At 44.7% G+C, this 21,375-nt stretch overlaps 1 protein-coding gene across 3 annotated transcripts in view; it reads right to left on the bottom strand.

Annotated features, from left to right (window-relative positions):
- Nucleotides 1-1,327: 1,327 nt before the first annotated feature.
- The window catches only part of LOC101481352 (kinesin-like protein KIF1C), a 32,023-nt gene continuing 11,975 nt past the window's right edge, over nucleotides 1,328-21,375 (bottom strand). The window contains exons 2-28 of one of the 3 annotated variants that reach the window (XM_004574884.4): nucleotides 18,350-18,475; nucleotides 17,312-17,388; nucleotides 17,114-17,192; nucleotides 16,666-16,766; nucleotides 16,489-16,554; nucleotides 16,235-16,413; nucleotides 15,775-15,886; nucleotides 15,610-15,687; nucleotides 15,437-15,502; nucleotides 15,263-15,341; nucleotides 14,913-14,991; nucleotides 14,652-14,800; nucleotides 13,164-13,283; nucleotides 12,906-13,033; nucleotides 12,487-12,566; nucleotides 11,840-11,915; nucleotides 10,937-11,016; nucleotides 10,274-10,368; nucleotides 8,262-8,345; nucleotides 7,874-8,054; nucleotides 7,595-7,667; nucleotides 7,427-7,525; nucleotides 7,161-7,322; nucleotides 5,500-5,817; nucleotides 5,329-5,418; nucleotides 5,024-5,258; nucleotides 1,328-4,882 (exon numbers count right to left, since the gene is read on the bottom strand). In XM_004574884.4, coding sequence (XP_004574941.2) covers nucleotides 3,960-4,882; nucleotides 5,024-5,258; nucleotides 5,329-5,418; nucleotides 5,500-5,817; nucleotides 7,161-7,322; nucleotides 7,427-7,525; nucleotides 7,595-7,667; nucleotides 7,874-8,054; nucleotides 8,262-8,345; nucleotides 10,274-10,368; nucleotides 10,937-11,016; nucleotides 11,840-11,915; nucleotides 12,487-12,566; nucleotides 12,906-13,033; nucleotides 13,164-13,283; nucleotides 14,652-14,800; nucleotides 14,913-14,991; nucleotides 15,263-15,341; nucleotides 15,437-15,502; nucleotides 15,610-15,687; nucleotides 15,775-15,886; nucleotides 16,235-16,413; nucleotides 16,489-16,554; nucleotides 16,666-16,766; nucleotides 17,114-17,192; nucleotides 17,312-17,388; nucleotides 18,350-18,455 — 3,915 coding nt within the window. In that variant the 5' untranslated portion in view covers nucleotides 18,456-18,475 and the 3' untranslated portion in view covers nucleotides 1,328-3,959. The remainder of the gene's footprint in view (nucleotides 4,883-5,023; nucleotides 5,259-5,328; nucleotides 5,419-5,499; nucleotides 5,818-7,160; nucleotides 7,323-7,426; nucleotides 7,526-7,594; nucleotides 7,668-7,873; nucleotides 8,055-8,261; nucleotides 8,346-10,273; nucleotides 10,369-10,936; nucleotides 11,017-11,839; nucleotides 11,916-12,486; nucleotides 12,567-12,905; nucleotides 13,034-13,163; nucleotides 13,284-14,651; nucleotides 14,801-14,912; nucleotides 14,992-15,262; nucleotides 15,342-15,436; nucleotides 15,503-15,609; nucleotides 15,688-15,774; nucleotides 15,887-16,234; nucleotides 16,414-16,488; nucleotides 16,555-16,665; nucleotides 16,767-17,113; nucleotides 17,193-17,311; nucleotides 17,389-18,349; nucleotides 18,476-21,375) is intronic. The other 2 variants (XM_076878249.1, XM_004574885.4) reach the window with 2 other exon arrangements.

The following is a 21,375-nucleotide window of genomic DNA, read 5'->3' as shown; positions in this document are numbered from 1 at the left end:
CCTGGGAAGAGACCCTGATGTAAATCCAGAATTCAATGGAAAATTTCTATATGCCATCTGGTCTGAAACCCCTCTTGGGAATCCCCTAAGAGCGACTGTGTTTAGTCCACTGCCACTGTGACATTGCCTTAAAGGGAAAATAATTAACATACAGATGAATTCTACGTCACATTACGCACACAAAAAATGCATAAATGTACAGCTCTTTTTGCTTGTGATCTTTGCAACGAAAAATACTTTCCGCTTTGTCGTTTCGATTCTATCTGAGTTGTCATTTCTATTCTAGGACTCATTTAAAGCAACTCTTAAATGGGGAAACTTGTTTGCACCCTGGAAAAACACATTGTTGCCATCCATAAATTAAACTTCTGGGTTATTACTTAACAATTTTCACTTACTACAACAAACTAATAGGAAAAGTTATTTTCTCAAACAGGCAGTGGATCTTGACCAGTAAACAGCAGGCTCATTTTTGTCATGGAAATCATTTAACAACAGCAAAAAAAAGACAGGTGGTGGTCCTGCACCCCCTCATCAACAAGTTGGTTAAGTAAATAATACCCTCACGGGAAAATCGATATCTCTCTATGAGCACACTGTCGCGCTGAGCTAAAGGATCCTGTCTATCCCGCAATATATGCTGGATTCTGAAAACTCTCCTTATCAATCTTGCACCTTCTGCAATGGGTTGGTCGCGTATACGGACAGGACATGGCTGCGACAGGCTTCCCAAATCCACCTTCGCTTTTATAGCCGTGGTCTCTCATCTTGATTACATGAAGTGATTTACAATTACTACTCTGAAATATGAATTACATCTGAAATAATCACATACATGTAATAGAATGTTAATAGTACATTTCCCTTTTTTAGGAAATGACCTGTATGTATCTGTATGGAATCAATACAAGGATCAAGTGCTGCATTATCTTTAGTTACATTGATGTTATTTATTTATGGTGAAACAGTGGTGGAATATCGCTGTTGCTTTCGTATAAATGAAGCGGACATACCTGCGTGGCCGCGATCTAATCCTGTTTACATAAAGTGAACCTGCTCCAGAGCAGGTTTACGCTTACGGCTCTGTTGCTATGACAGCAAGTCCCGGATGAGCTTCGGGGAACCGAACGATCCAGGATCACGCGAAATCGTCAACAATCTAATCCAGCTAACTTACTTAGCGAGGTACGAAGAACGGGCCCCTGGAAACTACACCCACATTAATGTTTTGTTTTGGGCAGGGGGGTGTTTGAATGCACTGACACCTCTCAGCTTCCATAGCCATCCTTCATGGATGAAGACCCAATAAAAACACAAGAAGTGAGTCTTATTTTGAATCTTGGAGACAGTTTATTGCCATCATGTTGTCTGCAGGTAGAGCCTGAGATTGGTTCCTGATACAACCAAAACAACAACAAAAGACAACCCAACACATACAGAGAGAAAACAACAACAATAACAAAAAAGCAACTGAGGGGGTCTGGGCCAACAGGAAGAGGGCTACACCATGATGTCATCATATCCATATCCGTGTTTCGAGTTCTGAAGCGATAACACGCCGTAATGTCACAGATTCTGAGGTCATGATTAGAGCAGAGGTGCAGGGAATGGGCACAGCCTGTCAGTGAGGGGAGTTCTAGAATGTTCTGGAATTCTGCCGAGTCATGGCTGCTATGGCAACACCCCACCCCCTCCAAGTCCCTCCCCCATTCCACCTCAAAAAACAACAAAACTAACCAAAGAAAAAGAATAATGACTAAAATCAGCTTTATGAAGTAAAACAAACTTTACTGTTTGATTCTAAGTTAACCCACAAACACACAAACAGATGCCCAACACACACACACTCAACATACACAAACACATACACTAACTCAACGGTTTGCGTGAGGGCAAAGAAACTCCCTTTAGCAGCATCCACAATAACCAAATATTAATGACACGTATAACTTTAGGATAATTATATTAATAAGTGATGATGACTGATGACATCATAAACCAAAGGTCAAACATGGAGGTTGGTTAAAATACGCAGTACATGATGTGATACACAAATGAAAAACAAACAGCCAATCGGAGGCCCAAGCTGGAAAAAAATCTAAAAAATAAAAATAATAATTAAAAAACTAATTTTCCCATCAGGCCCGGCAGTGGAAGCAGGTTTAGAGATTGTCCTGTGATTGGTCAATTCCAGAGATTCTGCTGACATCATGCTTCTCAGGCCAACTGCAATCACTTTCATTTTCATCATAATTATCGTCATCGTCATGGCACTGACTCCCTCTTGCAGCAGGAAGGAGCGCTGCCATTGGTTGGTTCTAACCTTTTTATGAAAAAAGCCTTAAAAGCCACAGAGCTCATAGTTGCTCCACTTGTTAACTCCCAGAATCCTCTGCTTTGAGTGGGTGGAGTGTGCGCAGTATCGCCAACTCTCCCAGCCCCTCTTGGCAGTAAACTTGTCTTCATTAATTCAGTGCGAATAAAACGCACATAAAACGCTGCGTTCGCTGTGACGCAGGAAGCTGGAAATTTGTTTCCTATCTTAAAGATGTGAAGTGAACACAACACCAGCAAAAATATGTGTGTGTAAATGTCATGTTTGAAAAAGAGAAGAAATTAAAAGCAACCTGAAACAGGTGGAGGCCACAATTTCCAGGATCCCTACGTGCCAGGAAGGCAGCAGTGAATTTTCCCATCCTTCTTGAATTGGATATAATGTAAAAAGTGTCACATCCTTACAGCAGGAATCTTGTATCACACCTGACATGCTGTAGTGTCTGTTACTTCTTCAAAAACAAAACGCTTACTGTATATCAGCTTCTTCTCTCCCTCAAAACCTTCTCCTTCTCAATACATCTCCCAGAATTCCTTGCTTATCTAGCCCTACATAAACAAATCCATCCCTTCATGATTATGTCTCTGAGCTCCAACATCAACTCCCACCTTGGGACATCATCATGTGTTACGCATCACTTGCATTTCCCACGATTGCCAGAGACGGTGAACCTACCGTCAGGACATTTCACGTGTTTAAAAATCAGATTTAACATTTCAAATATACACACACAGCTCTTAAAAACAAACATCTGACAGGTAAGACAAGCGCAGCACCTACTACTACTCCTCTCTGCACCTCTTCTTCCTCAGGGGCCCATTTACACTCGCCGTTCTCACCCTCAACTTCTCCATTTTTGTTTTGCTGTTTTTGCAAATGCCCCATTGGCACTTATTATTCCTGCACTGACGCTTTTACCCTGACTAGCAAGTGCCGCACAGCCGCTTTCTTTGGTTTGTAGCACTCAGCGATGCTGCATTCAAATCACATGGGAGAAGATGTAAATACAAGTTTACTGTTTCTGATTAAATTCCTAATCATCAGTTTGAGGGTTGAAGTGAGTTTAACAAGCTGTACAATCTGTAATTCCCATGGAACTTGAATGCAGCGTAGGCTAGGCGAAGCTCACAATTTCACCTATTCTTCACCTGCTAGCACTAAAAGCTAAAAAAAAACCCTCATCAAACACAAAAACACCACCCTGCTAACTGACGTCCTTTATCTTTAAAACAAAATTAGCTTCACCAGCAGACATGTCGGCTTTAAGGCACCTCGTTAACACAGTGATCAACGCCCGAACATCAGCCATCGGTGAAATTTAAAAAAGAAAAAAAAAGCTAAATCATTACGTGATCAAAGTCTGACAGAACGACAAACTCCATAAAATAGAATAAAACAAATTGAAATTCAATTTTTGCACGTCAGCATTGCTAACAGCTCACCTGTGCTAAGCTAAAAGCTTCACAAACACACGCACAGCAGGACAGAGGATACAGGGTGTGTAAAAGTGCTCAAATGCACACACGTGCACACACAACCACACTCTCAGCCGATTCTCTACAGCATCAGGATCACCCCATGTCCCGCAGTCAATCAGGAGCCTCCATGTTCAGGAGGTCAGAGGTCAGATCGGTGTCTCCTTGTTGTTATTGTTGTTGTTGTTTTTGAGGTCCGGTGCGCTGAACTGCCGCCTCATCCTGGGCGGAGTGTTGAAAGCCCACACCCCTGGCGGCGGCACAATGCCCAGTAGCATGTCAGCAGGAAGGGCCGGGGCCCCTGACCGCGGCAGGCTGTGGTAATGGGGGTGAGGGTGAGGTCCAGGTTGGAATGGTGCATTGTGGGGGTTGTAGTAGGGATGGTGGTGGTGGTACTGATGGTGCTGGCGTTGATTATAAGGGAAGCCTCCGTCTCTGTCTCTGTCCCCGTCTCTGCTTCCTCCTCCTCTGCCTCCTCCTCCTCTCTCCCCCCCTGGCCCAGGGGAAAACCCCCTCCTCTGTCTTGGTCGCCCCTGGTGACCACCGTTGCCACCGCCGCTGAAGTGCTGGTCATTGTCGTAGCTCCCGTTGCCCTGTGGCGAGCTGTCCAGGGAGTTTCGGCGGTAACGACGTTGCTGGTTTTGGTTGTTGCCCTGGTTGTTGTAGTGGTAGCCACCCTGGTTGCCCTGGTTACGCTGCTGCCAGGCACGATGAGGGCTGGGGGTGCGCATGCGAGGAGGCTGAGCTGGGAAGGGGAGGGGCAAGAGACCAGGGAGTTGACCTTGTGGGGGAGGCGGAGGTGAGGGAGAACCTGTAGCTTCTCCTCCCCTGTTCTCCTTCTGCTCACCAGCATCAGTTCCTGCTCCTCCTCCCTCGCCCAGACCCAGAGCTTGCAGGGCAGCGCTAGCGGGTCCCCAGGACAGCCGGTGGGCAGGGTTACTCTTAAAGGGGAACTTGAGCTTGCACTCCTGGGGAGGGATGAAGCGACCGGTTCCCGGGAGGTGGATCGGGACAGTGGGGGTGTTCTGACCTGGAAGAGTTGGAGGAGCAAGGGCTGGGGTCAGGGCACAGACTGTAAATAAAAGATGGACACAGTACAAGCAACCGACTCAACTAATTCCAGATCATTTGATAGGTTTATCGATGACGATCAATAGTGGGGACTTCTAATGGAACTTTCGCCATAACGGTACAGCCACACCCCCGTGCTCACCTTGGCTTTGGTTCTGTCCTCGCAGCTTCTTGGTGATGTTCTGCTGCTGCAGGTTCAGGAGCCGCTGCTGCTCCTTTTTCATCCAGCGGAGCCGCCCTCTCCTGAATGCCGGGTCCTCATCCATCAGCCGCTGAACTCTGACCTCTGGGTGGTTGGGGCAGTCGTCGTCTTCGTCCACGTCCCCGTCTCTCTCTCTCTGAGGGGATTCTCCTCCCTCACCATTCATGTCGTCGTCCTGGAAACAAGTCAAACAAAAATTAACACTGGAGGAGGCAACAATGGTTTGACGGGAGGTGCGAACTTACCTGAACAGGTATGATGCTCTCCATCTTGATCATTCTATCTCTCAGAGCTTTGATCTCCTCGTCCTTCATGTTGTTCTGCAGCTTCACCTCCTGCAGAAGTCGCGCACGTTTAGCTCTGCTCCACTAGCACCATCCTCAGGTTGTGAACAAAACAAGCTTAGCATAACTCACCTCCAAAATATCTGTCAGCTTATCGATGTGAGCCTTCAAATCGTACACGCCTCTCTTCTCTCCACCTTCCATTGTCTCTCCTCCTCCACTACCACCACTTCCTCCTCCTCCACCTCCACCTCCTCCTCCTCCCTCTTCAGCGGCAGGGCTCCTCTCCTCTCCGATGCCCACAGTGTCGCAGACGTCCTGGGCCACGGCCCTCCAGCTCTCCCTCTCGTTGGTGTCCTTCTTGGCGTACATGCGGCACAGCTCCTTCATTTTAACGATGGAGAGCGCCTCGATCTCCTGACGGGAGTGACGGAAGTCTCCCAGAGCCACCTGAGGGGGCGCCACACACAGAGGAACAGTTTAAAGAAGAAGAAAAAAGAAAACATCAAAATGCTCCTCCTCTAATGTCCTCTGGACTGTTTGTGCTGGTTAATTTAATAGTAATAATAATATATAGTTTATTGATCTCTATAGGGAAATTCCTCTCTGCATTTAACCCATTCATTCAGTGAAGCAGTGGACAGGGACGGTACCTTGCTCAGGGATACCTAATAGTACCCGTTTAGTGGATTCAAACCCCCGACCTCCGATCATGGGGCCACCACTCAACCTACTGAGCAATCCCTGCCCCTGGATTTGGTGGATTTACTGTTAATCCACCAAATTTGTCCACAGATTCTTGTTCCTGCAGGTTATTATCTACATCAGATACAATGACATCATCACATGGCCTTGGAACCACATATCAATGGGCTACAATAACCCTTTTTTAGTATCAAGGCTCCGGAAACACCTCATAAAATGTACAGTGCACAATATATTATGACGTGTCAGGTTGCCTGACAGCCACCTAGCAATGGACTTCAATGGTATTTACACAGTAAAGCAGGGCCTGAGCGTTGCACAGAACCCACAAAAATGGGCAAATCTGGACCCACTTAGGTTTGTAATTTGCCTCTCTATGTTTTGGTTTGATATCTTCAGACAGTCACATAATTTATCACACACAGGCTGAACAGACCAATCCACACTGTATCATGGGTATGTACTAGTTGTACTACAGACCATCCAAGAACTCTGAGCTCTAGTGGACTTATTTTTTACACTAATTAGCTGATACCAGTGTCAGTGTGACGCTCCGTACAGTCTATGGATTGAGAACTCAACACAGTGGCAGGCAAAATGCTACAGCCGAGGCTTCAAAATGTGGAAAGGAAAAGGAAATGTGGCATTAGCTACGATTATCTGTTATACAGAGTTTATGGTAACGCAGCAAAGTCTGTAACAATCTACTTATGCTGGCTTTAATGGGAAATGCATCATATATGATTCTCATGATTTACCACTCATATGTTGTGTTTGACTGGAGCAATGGAGTCTAACTAATTGGGAGTCTGTCTAAGTAAGTCCTTAATCTTTGGTAAACTGCATCTTGGATTAAACCAAAACGTCCAACACTACAGAGCAGTCTAAAGTGCCCACCTGGAGCCGTCTCCAGGAGGGTTTAATGGTTTAAAGGACACGTCCAGTGTATTTTTCAAGGTAAAGGTTTAATTCTTTGCCCCTGAATGCACAGATATGGGAGCATCTATTAGAAAACGTTCAAAAATGTTTATCTGTCCCTCTGAAACCAGACAGAAAACACTGATATCACGTGTGTGTGTTTGTGAGACCTCGTAGCAGATCTCTTTGACGGCCTGCATGCGGAGGTCCTCCATGGTCACCCGTTTGGGGTCTTTGCTGATCCTCCTCCTCTGAGGGATCTGATAGACTCGCAGGGGCTCCCTCCTCTTACCGCTGCTGGGCAGACCGCAGCGCTTTACTATGGACTGCACCTGGACACAGACACACAGGTGAGCCGGGGAACAGCCACTAAGGTCTTTATGTGAAGTCACAGCTACATGAGGAGCTATGAAGGAGCAGCTCGAGGAGCTGGTACCTTATTAGCTGGCAGCTTCTCTCTCAGGGAGGAGATGAGCCTCCAGCTTTCCTCACAGGATCGTTTGTCCGAGTCGTCCCCGCTGTCGCTGTCTGCGTACTGCACACACAGAGAAGGTTAAACACCAGAAGCGGTCACCACACGAGCTCACGTGGAGGAGAAACTCACCAGTCGGTGTTGCTCCAGCAGCAAGTCAGCCTCCTCCTTCTCTTTACGGTACTGAGTCTCCACGTCCTGCAGTCTGCAGCGCACACACACACACACACACACACACACACACACACACACACACACACACACACACACACACACACACACACACACACACACACAACCAATGAGATGATCAGTAATCAGGCAACAGCTCTGATATCTGACGTGGTTTACAGTGTGTCTAGAGATGCTATCTGAAACCCAAACTTCAGGGTGTAGTAAAGGTACGTCTACCTCTTCTCCATCTCCAGCTTGATGTCGATGCCTTGTTTCTCCAGCAGCTCTTTCTGGGCATAGTTCCAGTCCTCCGGCTCCTCCTGCTGCTCCATCGTGGCGCTGCGCTCCCTCTCCAGCCTCGCCTGTTCCGGGTGGTTGAATCGAAACACGTGGTTCTTCCCCATGACGATGCGGTTACCTAGAGACGGAAACAGACAGGAAGCGGAGTCTGAGGCCGGCTGCTGGTTTTGGGTGGTGTATTTACTCCATCGATCAAACCTTCTTTGTTTTTCACGTGATGCATAATAAGCTGTAAACTAAAGGGAAACCTGATGTAACAGCTGCAGCAGCCGTGTAACGGCAGGTGCTTCCTGTTTGTTTAAAGCTGCCGGGTGTGTTTCTGTACCTTGTTTTAATATGACGGCGTCTGTGATCTGCTTCCCATTAACGTAGGTCTCTGCTCCGACTAACGGCTCCAGAGTGACCACCACTGCAGAGGGAGACACAGAGAGTCCAAGCAAAGGAAGAAAAACTCATCAGGAGAACTGAAAGACAGAACTGTGAAACACGAGGATATGACTCATGAGCATGAAACAGTCTGAAGGCAGGAATCAGCAGCAGTGATGGATGTTTTATGGGGGCTTCATCAAAGACTTTAATATCTGGGCTTCCTCCTGTAACATTAGCAGAAAGGTTGATCCAAAATCCAGAGACAGAGACCTGGATCTGAAAGTGGTGTGGCCACAACTGCAGAGGCCTCGAGGTCTCACATAGAGACATGCACCGAAACCAGGGATTGTGCTACAGCGCTCAGGGTAACAGCAGCAGACACACACACACACACACACAGAGGGTGAGCAGGGCAGGTGTAGGGAGGTTGGGGTTGGGGGGAGGTTGGAGGGTGGGCACAGGAAACATGGGCGTGAACATGAGGATGATGTCACCATGACAACAAGTAACAGGGACTAATACCTGACAGATTTCCTGGCAGCTTTCACAGAAAGAGAAGAAGAAAGAGAGTCACTCACTGAGCACACACACGGCTGTTTTTCAAGCTTTCAATGAAAACAGAAACAGAGCTGCAGGTTTCACAGCTTCAGACTCCACACACGCTCCTAGAACAAAGATCTAATGCCGACACACAGACCAGACTTCTAAGGTGAGACAGGAACCTTCCCCCTCATAATCTACTGTACATTTATGCAAATTAGCCCCATGTGATACCACATTTGTATGATATATTTTAGTGTCAGTACGCAATTGAAGCTAATATATATAGAAACACACACTCAAACTTTTCTAATCAACATGTCCTGGCTGCAAGGTTTCTAAATCCACACATCATACACGTCGCGCATGTGGCGCCATCATGTGTTAAAGAAAAGTACTGCAGGACCTTTTTATTCCTTCTTGTCTTAAACTGTGAAGAAACTTTCACAGACAGGTTTGAGTGTGCTCTCAGTCTTTGAAGATGAACATAAGCCAGTGAAATCAGGAGGTGTAATGTGACAGAACTCAAGAGCACATTTGTCTGCCATGGTGACTTAGTCGAGTCATTAGTCATGTTAATGATCAACTCAGCCGTCTGCAGGTCTGACTTTAAACCCAGCTGCTGCTCAAACATGTCAGAGAGCTTATTTTGAGGAGTGATGGAAACCAAACCTGATTAAAAATGCATTTTCAAATCCATGTTTTTATTTCTGTTATGCTCACACTGCCACAGCAGCACGGCATGACTAACCGTTCAAAATCATCTTTATCTATGTCACCCTGGGAGCAGCCCCTCTGTCTGAAACAAGCTGCTGGAGCTCCTTTCTTTGAAGGACAGACTGCAGGTGTGCTCACAGCTGGCTATATTACTGATATGACCTCTTTATGACATCATACAGATCCTATAATAGAAACAAAAACTGTGCACAGTGAGCAGGGCAGGCTGCTGACAGATATGTTCACTACATCATTATTACAACCTCACACCACGTTTGATAATAAGAAAAACTTCCAGCACTGTACAGGAGATCCATGACAGCAGACTGTAGAATAGGCCAACTATGACGCAACAGGTGGTAATAATGAAGCGGATTTTAATAAATAATAATTACAACTGTAGTTTGTACTTTTATTCTTTTATAACTTCAGATGTTAAACAGTTCCAGGTAAAGAGTAGAATATGTTTCTCTGGTGTCTGTAAAGTACTGAACGGCTCGTGGTTCAGGCCAGGTTATCACGCAGTGAACTTCAGGAGCTGATCAGTTTATACCAGCAGAGGGCGCTCAAAGCACAGGACCGAGGCTACTTAAACTCTGCACAATGAAGCTGTTTGAACACAGAACACCAGTGTAGCAGAGCAGAGTCAGCCAATCAGGGAACAGAGTGTCAGACATGTGACCAGGTTTATACAAGGAGTAAAAATCTCACCTTCTCCCTGCTCGTTGGTCTCACTGACAAAAACGCAGTGAATCTCCTTTATGAACTGACCCGACAGTTTAATGTCCACGTCCTGCTGCCCGACCCTGGCACACACACACACACACACACACACACACACACACACACACACACACACACACAGAGTAAAAAACTTTAATGTAAACACCTGCCAAGTTAGTTATACAACTCCACCAGGATTAAAGATGAAGGTGCAACTTCTCCTGCAATAAAACTAACGGAGGAGCTTCTGATGTCCAAAATCATAAAGCTGTTGCGTGTTGTTGTTAGATAACTGTGAGTCTCGTGTCTGATAAGATGATATGTAACGAGACTCATTGTCATTGTTCTCAACAAGGACTCTGTGGATCATTATTGATGTGGTAACCTCTGCACGAGCAGATTTCTGCATGCACTACATGTAAACAGTGTCGTTACTTCTACTACTACTACTGAAGTAAAGCAGCTAAACTAGTGATAGACTTGTGTCTGTATGTAATTTGTTGCTTTCACACGGAGGTGAGCTGAGGCGTCTCTGACCTCTGGTCTCTTCACAGGACGACTAAAACTATTTCTAACTTTAGACTCAATTTATCAGATTTTCTGAGCAAAGACCAGCAAAGCGATCGATTAACTGATGAAATCACAGCTGACCTGGTCACGCCCTCCTTGATGTAATACAGGAGGCACTCAGACATCAGAGGGTCTTCATTCAGGTTGACCAGGTGAGGCGTCTGTAACACATACACACAAAATTGAGTTTTACTTGATGGGGACATCTTTTTTTTCCCTTTAAAAGTGGGGCAGATCCCCACAGTGAAAGTGAAAACTATTATTATTAGTGAAAACACTAAACACGATTAGATGCTGTTGACTTTTAACTAGCACTGAACACAGGACTGGAGCCACGACTGTGTTCAGTCAGATCCTTTTATAAACACTTTTATAAACAGCGTAATTTACCAAAGTGAAGCATGAATGAAGACAACACAATTAAAGTGAATGCTGACATTGAGTCGAGGTTGTTTTTACTGAGCTGAGCTGTCAAAACTGGTCATTAAGGGCAGAGTGGAGGCTGTCAGATGTCGTCTTTATGAGGCAAAGATTTAAAAGTGTTGGTGAGGTCGTGGTACGGAAAGAAAAGCTGCTGCGTGATCGATCATCTCTGAGTTTTAATCTGGATTTCAAACATCTGCTCAGCAGACCGATTTTACCTCAAAGACCAGAGAGACTTAAAAGCAAACAGTGACATCATCACTTCCAAAGCTGAGTGTGACTCGACACAGGTGCTTATGAGCAGCAGACACTCGGCTCTGACTTTGACGAACACTCCCAGGCATGAAGTAAAACCCATTTATCGGCTGTTCTAACAAAACAAATCTCCAACTAACTCAAAGGGTAGATTTAACCTGACATAAAGGTGAATTCAAACAATAAATACATAGTTTGAAGTACCAGCAGGAACTACAGCTGCATTATTGTGCGTCAGCAGGTGATCACACAATCCTAAACTTAAAGTATTACTAAACCAGAGAGAAAGGTTAAATATACACTCACTCCTTTAGGAGAGAAGACGCCCAGTGTTCCTCCATCTTCCTTTATGGACACGCCCATCTCCACCAGCAGGGACTCTCTGAGGGAGTGAATGAGAAACAGAGACATCAGTCACCATCCATGTTTCTTCTCTTTGTTCATGTTTCCAAATGTTTTCCCCTGTGAGTTACTGAACAAACACACTCAGCTTTTCCACCTAAACACTCTAAACACTACAGTTCCCATGAGCCTCGTGTGCCATGGTGAATAAAGGGTCGTTAAGCCTGTTGTTGCCTTTATGAACCGTGTGAAATACCAAAAGTCGCATCACTCGACTGACATAAACCGCGCTTCGGTGGGTTTCTAGACTTTTAAACCTTGCGTGGTTGCTGTTGCCGGGTTACAGACAAGAGTTTTTGACTCCATGTCAGTGCAGACGCTCCAAGACTTCCTGCTAATGCAGACGAAGATGCAGCAGCTGAGATGAGACTTTTTCTACTCCTACACCTGCCCTGAGGTTTTGTCTGATAAGCGCAGGAGAAAAAGAGCCCACGGCACCAGTACGAACGCTGATGCTCACGGTAGCGTTAGCACTTTTACAAGTGACAACAAAACACATTGACTAAATTAACTGAAGACATGTAAAAAGCTCAGAGTCAAATAAAACGAACCTCTCCAGACGAATAGATTCTGTTTTTCTCAGTTTCTCCTCCCATGTCTCGTTCAGCTCAGCGATGATTTTCTCTGTTTCCTTAAAGCAAAAACACACAAACGTATTGTACTATAAACGCATGACTATAAAACTTCTTCATTCTCACTCAAAAAAGGTGAAATAGCAGCTCCTGTTTGCAGTTTAATCATAGATGTACAGAAAACTGTTCGTGGATTTCTTTTAAACTGAGAAAATCTAAAAAGTTGAGGCTTCCCAGACACGTTCTGAAGTTGTAAGTCCGTTTTTTCATTGGATTTCCAGAAAACTATACAAAAAATAATATATCTTTCTGACAGTGGAAGCCACATGTTTCACAAATTTAGATATGATGGAATTATGACCCGGAAACGTGCGAGGTGATAAAACGTCTCGCCCTACCATCAGTCTCTCAGCTGCTTCCTCTTTGCTGATGTTCTCTGTGGACTCTCCCTCCTCCCTTTCCTGTCCATCCTCGATCAGCTGATCAGGGTCAGCGGGTGTGTCCCCTTCAGATACCGGCTCAGCGCCTGCACAGCAAATAAAACATTTATTACAAAAACATAATGGACCACTTTTGTATTTTTTTATTTAAGTGATTAAACACAAATGCACGGTCTTATTAGATTCCCAATAATCCACATAAACACATAGGGTGACCTGGAGGGGCGGGGCCATTCTCAGGCGTGATCCCATTGGATGTGAGAGCCAGCTGAAGAGGGGAGGGGGACGCACCTGCGACACCACCGGGGCCGTTGTTGATGTTGTTGTTGTTGTTGACTGAAATGCAGAAAGAGAGCAGGGAAGAAAAAAGTGAAAAGGAGGAGGTTTAATTTCTAACATGCTGGCATCTCAGCAATCCTGCTTATGTAACGACAGCTTGTAAATATCCTCACTGACACACACACGCACACACACACTCACACACACACACACACACACACTCACAGACACACACACACACACACACACACACACACACACACACACACACACACACACACACACAGTTGCTGTTGTCTGTAAATAACCGTCTCTACAGCCTGCTGCACATAGACATGCCGTTCATACCAGGTCCAAATGAAAGAACAACAGCATGTGATGTGTACAGTTTATTAGGCTGTAAACAGACTGCATTCCATGTTTATATGAAGTGCAGTCTGAGTATCACATGCACAGCGTTTCTGTGTTTAGCAATGCATAGTGTTCACAATAGAAAAGCACATGCACTTTTTGACATGGAGAGATCAAAATCATGCAGCAGCAAGATAATGATTAACCTCATGTTGTGGACAGATAACAGATAACATCACATTTTCTCTTGGTTGAAGTTAAAGATTATGAGCTATAGCCCTGCTCCTTCCCTCTGCTAATGCATTTGTATTAGGCTCTAGTCACACGGGGCTGGAGACCCGTTGACAACCACCTGTTGCAACTGAAAAACTTGTATTCCCCAAATGATTGCTGTTGGCACAAAAACTTGTTACAGAGAAATTTACAGTGCTGCACCAAAGCCCTGCAACTGCTTTGCTCTTTAAGAGATTGCCTTGGTCTCCAGCAGTTTGTTTGGAAGATGCAGTGAAATGTGTGGCACAAACCATGAGCAGAGATCGTTTGCCTTGAAAAATCTGCATCTTTTGAAATGTGCTGGTTTCAGTAGTGAGGCTGTTATAATGTAGTTCAAGTTCCACAACAGCAGAGAGAGTAAACTGTGAATAAATGCTGACCAATCTGCATCTTCCATAAAAGCTATTGGCGACAAAGGTAATCTGTCAGCACCCAAAGCAATCGCAAGCAAAGTTTGGGTGTCGGGACCTTCTTTGTGACATTTCTCAGGTTTTCACAGGTTTTCAGGCCTGTGTGAATGAAGTGTTAGAATCACCATAGCTGTGTAGCTTCCCACCATCATTAGCCAACTAGCCCAACTTCACCAAAATAAATGTTTCTTTACATCCAAAGTAACAGCAGAGCTGAAAAGATTCAGTTTTACAAATATTTCAGTCAGAAAATCGCCTCATTCATTCTTTTTCTCATGCTTACTTTGATGTTAAACTTTTACTGTAAGACCTGGAAGAAGTAGGATTTGGACCCGGGCGTCAGACTGAACAGCAGATAAGGTTCATTATTCTGTATAAAATGTGTGCATACCAGCATTGTCCAGCAGCTCCTGCAGGCCCTGAGAAAACAGCAGATTTCTCAGTCGCTCCACTTCAGCCTTCAGCTCTCGGATCAGTTTGGCGTTTGGATCTTCATTGATCACAGCGTTACAGCGAATCTGTTTGGCACGGTCAGCATACCTGGAACCGAACCGGAGAGAATTAAGATTATATTGATCTGACTAAATCATCTGCTGCCTAAAAACACATTAACATAAAAAGCCTCATAGACAGATGACACCCAGTAACTGACCTCAGAGTGCTCAGTGTTTCTTCGTAGTTGATGTCAGCAGGACTTAGCGCAGCAATCATTGCTGTGCGAGAGTTTCCTCCTGAAAGAAGCACACATCAAACCTTTAAGGTACTTAAACTAAGTCTGATATTAACTCGGCAACTCCATACATGTCTGTGTGGTTAAGTGTACTATTAGCCCTGACAGGTTAAGATGTACTATAAGTCCTGATACAACAAGTCTTATTAATAGTTTGGTCAAAGAAACATGCCGTTGGTCCTAGTATTGACAATATTACTAATGGCTGTTAGCCTTAAATGACTCTTTCTACTGTTCTCCTTTAACACTGGACCTACCAATGCTCTACTTACCCAGGTTTTCCTTCAGTAGCCAGGTGAGAACAGAGTCTCTGTAGGGAATAAAATCACTTTTCCTCTTTTTACTGCTCTGCTGCAGATCAGAGACAAGAAGCAGTCAGCAATCATCTCCCACATTGCACACATCTGATATTATTTGACTTGTAAATATGGACAGTGTTGAATTACCATTTCAGCCAAAGCTGAAATCACTTTTCCTAATGTGGTCAGAGATTTGTTGATGTTTGCTCCTTCCTGCATGCAAACATACAGTGAATACATGATGAATCTGGCACGGGATGCATGAAAATGAGCAGCACATGAATAGATACATAATGTGATTGCTCCACATTATCTCCAACCTTGAGCCGCATGCCCTTTGCCCCAGAGGAGTCTGCTCGTTCACTTCCAGCCAGGTCGACCAGACTGATCTTACTGACCTGAAGAGAAAAGTTCAAGAATCAAAATAAAGACCTGACATTTGGAAGAAAATGCCCCGCGGGGACAAAATAGAGAAGCAGACACACTTTTTCAGTGTCCAGGCTGGTCATCTGATCTCGTCGTTTTTGGGTGAAGACGATGGTGAAGACGGCGTGGGACCTGGATGACGTCTCATTCATGTTTGTAGCTGCAACCGTCCTGCAATCAGAAATGAACTTGATTATTTTGATGTTACTGCAATTCATTCTTTATAATAATAATAAAAAAATTATATTTATAACAAATCTGCATGTTTTAACCAGGCCTAACTAGAATAAGAAACATCGGCTAATGGGCAAATAACATATCACCAGTGATGGACTGACTGGGTATCAATCTGATCTTGGCTCAAAAGATAGACAACAAGTCTACAGAGCTGCTGTATTATGTGGTGGATTGGTTACCAGTAGGAAACCGTTTATGTTTTTCAAACTTCCTCAGACATCTGCAGCCTTTTGCACTTTCTTTAAAACTTCGACCTCTGAAATTATCTGGAAGAAAACTGACCGAGCTTTGTTGCCGGCGTCCATCAGGTCCCGGATGTCCGTGAATCCAGTCACAGCCAGTTTGGACAGATCCTCCACGTAGGGCCCCAGGATGGGATGCTCCCGGACCCGAAGGGTGCCCTGGGACTTTGGGTTCAACAGGTCCCGAACCCGCTCACAGTAGATCTCCATGTAGGACACCTGTGATGGAGAAGATGATGTTTAATCAGGGAAATCGATTTAACTAAAATTGATCTATGTTAGATGAGGGCTTACCTCGACGGAGTAGGTCAGGTCAGGATCTGTGTTTTCTCCTGTTCTCTGAAACAAGTCCTCACACAGCTGAACACACAGACAGACGCACGTTAATATAATTCTTCATCAGTTATCCCTTTGAATCAGCAAACATTAAAGCGACAGCAGCATTTTAATGCAGCAATGATGTGATATGACCTGTGGTATGATCCCTTCCTGACCAGGCTCCTGTTTGCCCATCATAGTGTAGCTCTTCCCTGCACCCGTCTGTCCATAAGCAAATATACACACATTGTATCCTGGAAAACAACAACCACAACATTACAAGTTATTGTAAAATTATAAATAACTAATTCCTGTATTAGACATTAAGACCATCAGCCAGCCTATGTAGAATATAATCGTGCTGTCATGATCAGCATCATCATCAGCAACAACAGTATCATTTTACACATCAGTATCAGTAGAGTAACAAGTATCAGCGTTGTTACTGGTCACCATTAGTCTCATTAGCTACATAGTTGGAGCTGGACTGTGGAGGACCGAAACCGCCAAAATAATTTAGAATTTAATAAAAAAAATATTTCCATTATAGCAAATAGAGGTTGGGCTCTTCTTTGACCTCTGAGAGGGCGTTCAGGCTTACCTTCGAAGGCGTGCAGCAGCATCTCCTCTCCAATGTCCTTATACACCTGTGTCTGAGAGGTGAAGCCGGGGTCATCGGGCTGCAGGGACACAAACACACTGTTATCACTGATTTTGGGTTATACTATTGATGTTTTCTGTGTGTGTGTGTGTGTGTGTGTGTATGTGTGTGTGTGAGACAGAGAGAGTGTGTTATCACCGTTGTGTGTGACCAGTAAGAGTAGTCAAAGGTGAAGTTCTTGGCTCCATCTTTGGGCTGTTTGGGATTGGAGATGCCTGGAAAGAATCATAAAAGAAACAACCTTCACTGCATGACGAGAAGTCTGTGGACACACTCCAGTTTTATTTCTTTTCTCCTCACTTTCAAATGTGGAGGCAACAAAGTGTCACTACTGAAGTGGGGATATCTGCATGTGACCACTCCCAGCATTCACAGAATATATGACGGGCTCTGCATATAAGTATTTGTCAGATGGACACACAGCTGCTAATAACAGCCCTGCTGCAGCAAAGTCTATTAATAAACAGCCTGTGTGTGTCTGTCAGTTTATGCAGCAATAGGATCAGACGTCACATGACGTTCCCATGGGAACGTTGAGGCCATAAAAGCCCCTAACCCACAGAAAGGTTAGGTAAGGAGAGCATCAGCATTATTTATTAAAATCAACAGTGACTGTTAGCTTCAAGCTAAATGCTGCTATTTCTATTCCAGTTCAGGGACTTTTTTATTCTTTAGTCACATTAAAGTGATGTCACAGTGATGTCATGGCTAATCTGCGACGAGCAGGTTCACAGCATTTAAATTGAAGGTCAGTTTTAACTTCATTAACGCTCGTGACAGAAGATTGACCTCCAAAACACCAACATGGGTGCTGCCACAATGCTACACCTGAGGCTTTAATATGTGTATATCCATGTTATACACAGTTTATGATTCAAGGTCACAATAAAAATCCTCATTACATCATAATGAGATGGTGATCATAAAAACTCTGTTCTCTTAGCCAGTGGTGTGTCCTCATCATGCTGTGTCTTATTATGAGGACAGTGACAGGCCTCTCGTTATCTAAAAACCTTTGTGATATATTTCTATGGTTTCTAATTTATCTGTTCTTCTTTCTTTATCTTTTTGAGGACGTCTGTATGTTTCAGATCCTGTGAGGACGTCTTCAGGTTAGTGTCTCAGCGAGGGGCCCCACAAATCCTAAAGGACAGAACGTGTGTGTGTCATTCTTACAGGTGGTGTTTCCCTGCATCTGGATCACACACTTTGCGTTGCGTCCTATCTCTCTGGAGTTGAACGGGCGGACTCGCACCGCCACCTTCACTGATGCACCCGCCATTTTTCAGCTCCGCCCACCACCTGAGGACAGCCAATGAGAAAGCACGGTTTAAAAAATCGTCATAAACATACAGAACAAAATCCAAATCACACAGCACAGAGGGTTTCTTCACTACTTTTGTCAATTTTAGTGTCTTTCTGCTGATCCTTTAGTCGTGTTTCTACTGTTTTTATTGTGGTTTTAATATCTATTTTTTCCATGGACCTCCAGGCTGCTCAGACCACTTTTCCTCCTCTTTCCCAGCACTCCTCCCTTCATTTTACGAGCCGGGTTTTTCCTCATTCCCGCTCTTTTCTTTCCCTCCTCTTCTTTTTCCAGTCCTCAGTTTTCCATTCCCCCGTCATCCTTTTTTCCTTTCCTTCTCTTCTCTGTCCTCTTCCATACAGTTTTCATATAGTCCTCACCGCTTATTTTTCCCCTCGTCCTTAAGTTTTCCTCGACTCTCTAAACTGCCTTTTCTTTTCTTTCTTCTCTTTTCTGTTTTACGGTTTCTGCCTTTCTTATCTTCTCCCATTCATCTCCATCTTTCCTTTTCTTCCTCCTTTTCTTGTTAATGCACTCTTACTTCCTCTATTCATCTTTCTGCTTATCTCCTCTTCCCTTTCTCGTTATGCTTTTGTTTCCCAGCTTCTCTCGTGCTTTTATTCGTCTTTCTTACCTCTAACTCATCCGAAGCATTCAAACAATGTTTCCTCCTCTCTCCCCCTTTCATTAGCGTCTCCTAAGCTCCTCCCTTCATTCTTTCCCCTCTCTTGACATTCCTGTTCTTCCTCGTCTCCACGAGGCTCTTTTTCACCCGTTTTCCTACTTTTTTCCTTTTTATTGTTCCTCTTTTTCCCAAACCTTTATGTCTCTTTGTGTGCCAGTGTATGCCGATCTCCCTCGCCTCGGGCATTTTTACACTCCAGTCGGGTTCTCGTGGGAAGGAACCTCATCAGATACTGTTACAGTCAGTGTGTGTGTGTGTGTGTGTGTGTGTGTGTGTGTGTGTGTGTGTGTGTGTGTGTGTGTGTGTGCGCGCGCGTGTGTGTGTGTGCGCGTGCGTGTGTGTGTGTGTGTGCGTGTGTGTGTGTGCGCGTGCGTGTGTGTGTGTGTGTGTGTGTGTGCGTGTGTGCGCGTGTGTGTGCGTGAGGTCTGTTAAACAGTGAGCAGGTTATTGATCTGACAGTCAATCATCTATCAGAGTGGGATGATCATCAGCCTGTTTGCGATTGGTCTGCTGGTGTTGATGTGTTAGCACGTGTGTGCGGCTGCTCTATAATTTCGTCCTCGGCGGTCTGTAATAATCACATGACTGACATTCCAACATAAGCTCACTGAGCGGCGACTCGGGGAAGTCCTGAGCACTTAATGTTTCCATCGCTTCACTGTTTTATAGAGAAAACTATCTGACGTGGATGAAAAGTGTGTGATCCTCTGGTAGAGGAGTCGTCTCACTGATTAACCACGGAAACGCGACACGACTGCACCGTGATGCTACAGCGTGGACATCTCCTCTGAAAAAACAACCTTTGGTTCAGCTCAGAGTTCACATGAATCCACAGCAAGCGCATTTTAGTCCGTTCTGAGGCTTAAGGAGAGTGTCTGCTGAAAAATGTTCAGTTTCTCTGAGTATGTGTTTCACAGTGCTTTCTAATCCAGAGTACCAGTCTCTTCCACACAGGTGCTTTTCTCTAAGCACTTTTAACCTCACATTAACACTTCGATAAACACACAGAGCAACTAATGCTTCGGTATTTTGCCCAAGGACACTTTGGCACACACGCTGGAGTAGCCAGGGATCGAACCACCAACCTTTCAACTAGTGGACGATCTGCTCTACCTCCACCCTGTCCTCCAATCAGACTCCAGCTTCAACCAGAGCATTTTAGGCCCCTTCACCACCCACCTACAAAATATATAAGGACTAACTGTGTGGTAGCTCCAACAGCACCGTTCACAATAGCAAACGAGTGAACTAGTGAACATCAATGGACATCAGCCAAACAGGTGTGGCTCAGGTGGTGGAGCAGCTCCTCCAACCTACATGTCAAATCCTCCATGGTCAATTTTCTGAACCCAGAGCTGTCTCAGAGTCATCCACCCGAGTGTGTGAATGTTAGAATAAAACAGAAAAATGTTTGTATGTCTGTATGAATAAGTGACTGAATCTTGTAGTAAGTACGAGCCTCGAGTGCTTAAATGAAGTTGAAAGGCACGCTATATAAACATCAGTGCATTTATTCCATCTTTGGAGACGCTTGTGTGTGAATGAATTCCTGATTTTACTGAACAATTTATTCAAATAAAAAAACGAAACCACCCTCGGAAGTACATTTAACTGAGTACAATCCTGGCCTCACTATCGAGTAAACCTAACTCTGTCTGTATCTTGTTCCCTTTTTGACTCAGGAAAATAGTGAAACATAACACTACAGCTTCGTTTGCAGGTTTAGAAACAAACACGGATTAATCCGCCACTAAAACTAGTCCCTGATATACACACCTTTCCCCCTGCTTACGCGTAAACTCCTCAACATTAAATAAAAAACTATAAGAGCGACATTAATGACGATAAGACTTTGTTGGAGTGTGTAGCGCAGGAATCGGGGGATCGATTGTTGGGTCTCTGTGACGTCCTGTCTCAGATCAGGTTGGTTTGTTTCCTCTGTGGTTGAGTGAGATGTCAGTATGGGGATGCTCATGCAAAGAGAAACAAATGAAGCGGCGCCCAACTTCTGCCTTTGCTGACTGCACTGAAGCATCACACATGTTTAAACCAAAGCAGCAGCGAATCATCTTTGTGTGTCGTCTCAGTGAAGTGAGACTGATGAAACCAGAGCGCGACTCCGAGGACCAACGGACGGTTTTACTTCAAGTTTGTTTGACATTCCTGCTGTAAATTTGATCTGCTGCGGTTTTGATTTCATTTCCATCTCAG

Source organism: Maylandia zebra, linkage group LG3 (assembly GCF_041146795.1).
Source record: "Maylandia zebra isolate NMK-2024a linkage group LG3, Mzebra_GT3a, whole genome shotgun sequence".
NCBI classification, from domain to species: Eukaryota; Metazoa; Chordata; class Actinopteri; order Cichliformes; family Cichlidae; genus Maylandia; species Maylandia zebra.
The sequence above is the reverse complement of the archived record's forward strand: the minus strand, read 5'-3'. Positions and strand labels throughout refer to the sequence as shown.